The sequence below is a fragment of the Merops nubicus genome, unplaced genomic scaffold (genome assembly GCF_000691845.1).
Source record: "Merops nubicus isolate BGI_N331 unplaced genomic scaffold, ASM69184v1 scaffold38109, whole genome shotgun sequence".
In the NCBI taxonomy this organism is placed as follows: domain Eukaryota; kingdom Metazoa; phylum Chordata; class Aves; order Coraciiformes; family Meropidae; genus Merops; species Merops nubicus.
The window spans coordinates 2,233-5,833 of record NW_008632313.1 but is presented as its reverse complement, the minus strand read 5'-3'; the positions used below and the strand labels follow the sequence as shown (position 1 = coordinate 5,833).

Genomic DNA, 3,601 nt, shown 5'->3' with positions numbered 1-3,601 from the left:
AGCCCTGGACTCACCTGCCTCGAGCACTGCCTCTCCCTCATGGCCTTGAGGCTCCCGTTCCAGTGCAGCAGCTGGAAGACTGTCATCAGCTCCTGCAAGGGGACAGCCACTCAGCCCCCAGCACACCCTGGGCAGGCAGAGACCTTCCAGCCACAGGAACAGGAGATTTCAGAGCATCACACCCCCTCTTTTGCATCCACAGGGTCGGTTTGTGGCTCTCAAATCAAAAGATTTGCAGCATTAATGGAGGGGAAGGGAGTCCTGGGATGGGACGAGGCGCAACGGGCACCAACTGGAACCCAGGAGGTGCCACCTGAGCAGGAGGAGAAACTTCTTTGGGGGGAGGCTGCCCAGAGAGGCTGTGGAGTCTCCAAACTGGAGAGATCCCAAACTGGGCTGGGCACCACCCTGGGCAAGATGATCCCCAGAGGTCCCTCCCAACCCTCACCACGCTGAGCTTCAGGGATTTATGAGTTCAGATTCCACCTCAGGACTCAGGCACCTCACACCCTCCAACCCAGAGGGGGTGACAACCTGACAGATTCCCACCCAAACCCCTCCCAGCCACTCTGCTCAGTAAACTTTCGGGGCCTGACGAATCTTCCCCCACACAAACTCAGCCCCAGGAACATACACAGAGCAAGAGCCACCCTGTGTAAACAGCCCTGTTCATATAAACACGTCTGTCCTCCTCCTGCTGAGTGTTTCCAGCCCAGGGAAACCAGCCAGGCGAGGAGCCAGCTTTGGGAAAACTCAGCCTGCAGCAAAGCTGCAGACTCCAGGCGCCGGCGTTGAGCTGCATCCAACCCCAGCTCTGCTGCCTGGAGAAGAATTTTGGGCTCTTTTCCCCTCTGCCCCAACTCCAGTTCCACTCCGTGCCCTCCCCAGAGTGATTTTTGTCAAGCCCCAGTTGAAATGTAGAGAAGGGTTCTGGAAATCACAACGTACGTGCAGGGGCAGCCAGGGAGGAATGTGCTCAAAGGCTGTGGAGTCACGTGCAGAACTCTGAGTGCTCCAAACAGGCTTATTTACCTGGCTGGGCTGCTCTGCTCTGCTCCTAGGAGCAGTTTCCTCAGCAAAAGTTGGAAGGGAGCCCAGAAGAATCCCAGCTCTCAGTCATCTGTTCCACACGGGCTCCCTTCTGGAGCTGGGAAGAGTTAGAGCAGCTTCCCCCCAGCAGCTCGTGCTGCTCATCTCATGGATGGTTTGTTCTAAGTGAGCAGATCTCAGAGCAGGAGGAACTGCTGGGTGAACACTGAGGTTTGGGGTGTTCAACAATAATCATCAAGGCTCCAAATTCCATCATCAAAATGGGGTTTTTTTTTTGGGGGGGGGGTGAAAGATCTTCACCAGCTTTCCCAAGGGGAGGAAGATCACTCCTGTTTTACAAGGAGAGGATAAAACCCATCCAGGAAACAGCTCAGGAGTTGCTTGAAGGGCATCATCTGGACCACCCAAAATAAACATCACCCCCCCTGGTCACAGAGCTGGGCAAATATCCCAGAGGCTTGGCAAGGAGAAGCCCCATTCCCAGTATTCTGCTGCTTTCCCAGCCCCTGGCAGTGCCCCAAACCCTGAGCTGTCTCCTAAGAGGAAAGCTCCCACTTTCCTTTTGAACAGCACTCACCACAGAAGATCAAACCCACCCCAAGGCCACGAAATTCCCAAGGGTACCTGGAATTCCAGCATGGATTTCCCCTTGTTGGACTCCAGCATGAAGCGGAAGGCGCCGATCCCGGTGTTGGGGTTGTCAGCTTCCTCTCGATTGCCCTGCAAGAGACATTTCCAGAGGAGAAGTGGAACTCCCAACCTGCCCCTTTCTCCCACATCCCCTCCCACTCCCTAATTCCAGGTTGGAGGAGGGAATCCTGCAGCTTTCTGCCAGCAGAGAGGGTCTAATTCAGCCTCGGACGCTCGCAGCGTCCACCACACACTCCCTGAGCTCACTCAGATTTTGAGAATACCACTCAAAAAGGGGTGGGTTTTTTTTGTCCCACAGCCCCACTGGGGTGATTTCCAAATTCTTACAATATTCTAAGCACCGTGTGGCCACAGAGGCAGAAAACCCTCCAGGAGAAGGGATAATTAGAGCAGGGAAAGAAGAACACAAAGCTCCCACCGCTAGAAACGAGGATTTTTTGGGGGAAAACAGACATCAGAAGGTCAAAGAGGTGCCACAGGAATTGATGTCTCAATGTAATCACCCTGCCCTGCCCCATTTGAGGGCAGCCCAAGAAGACCCTGAGCAGAGCAGGAGAATTCCAGTTCAAAATTCCAACACTGAAACAAAACCAAACCCACCTCGCCGCCAAGACCTCCGGAGGGCAAAGAAAAACTCCTCCTCCCACCCTTTTTGGAGGTTTTTTGAGTTTTTTTTTGCCCCTTGGAGACAACCCCACCCCACCCAGGCCCTGAGGAGGCTCACGTTGAAGGAGGGCAAGGCTTCTGAGACGCTCTTCTCGATGAACTCATCCGTGATCCTCCTGGAGGGGTGCTCGTTGAAGACCGAGTTCATGAGGGCGATCTTGGCGGCGCTCCGCCGGGCCTCGGCCTTGGTGGGACAGAACTGGGCAGAGGTGGACAACCTCAGGACAGGGAGGTGGAGAGAAGACCAAGATCCCTTTGTCCCCACCCTCTGAATTTGTCCCCACCCTCCCAAATTCTCCCCACCCTCCCAATTTGTCCCCACGACTCCAATTTTCCCTCACGCCCCCAATTTTCCCTCACGCCACATGGAAGATTTGAGCCAAGTGAGGGTCAAACTCTTCCCCCAAGGCACCAACAGGCCTCAAGTTGCCCCAGGATGGATATTTTGGGGTATTTTCTTCAAATCAAGATGAAAAAGGAAATGCCTAAAGCCACGAGAGCAGCAGGATCTGTTGTGCTTGTTGGATCTTAGTCTTTTTCGGGTGAGGTATCTGGGTTGGATGTTTTCCTCTTTTAACCAAAAAAAAAAAAAGAGAGAAAAAAAATCTTGATCCAAAGTCTGGATTTTGATTTCTAACTGATTGAGGAAAGGTTCTGGGTCAGATCCAGAGCCCGAGCTATGTCCTGGAAATACATCCCGGTGTTTGATCCTGGGAAAGGGCAGGAAGCATCCAACCCCAAAGAGGTTTCTGGGACACCACGTGTCTCACCCCAGCTCCTGAAGGTCCAAATCATGTGTGGGGAGCACGGTACCCAAGTTAAATTTACAGCCAGAGTGAAATCAGGAGGGGTTTATAGCCAATGAGGAATATTTACTAGCCAAACTGGAGTGAAAAAAGGTTCCAGTCAGGCCCCAATCATTCCTGTGCTTTTTTACATTCCCCCTGTGCCCAACACAGGGCCCTGGTTCTGCTGGGGAAGGACTCTTTGGAGGAGGAAGATGGAGCTGGCCCAGCTTTGACCAAGGGGCTGTACCTGGAAACTGCCAAAGCAGCTGCCCCCGGGCAGGGTGACGTAGCAGACGTAGGGGGGGCTGTTGGAAGGGACCATCTCATAGACCACCAGGGCCCCGTTCTTCAGGTCGGCCCCACGGGACTGCTTCATCTGCCAGAACTCCTGCAGGGCCTCCACGACGTTCACTGGGGGAGGAACAGCAGGGTGGGTTGGCAGAGGG

At 54.0% G+C, this 3,601-nt stretch overlaps 1 protein-coding gene across 1 annotated transcript; it reads right to left on the bottom strand.

Moving 5' to 3' along the window:
- Positions 1-14: 14 nt before the first annotated feature.
- On the bottom strand, positions 15-3,566 carry LOC103780225 (LIX1-like protein; the record flags this gene model as incomplete). Its single annotated transcript, XM_008947885.1, has 4 exons — positions 15-92; positions 1,675-1,770; positions 2,426-2,566; positions 3,403-3,566. Coding segments are annotated over 4 exons (479 nt in total), but the record flags the coding sequence as incomplete, so codon positions are not given.
- Between the last annotated feature and the right edge of the window lie 35 nt (positions 3,567-3,601).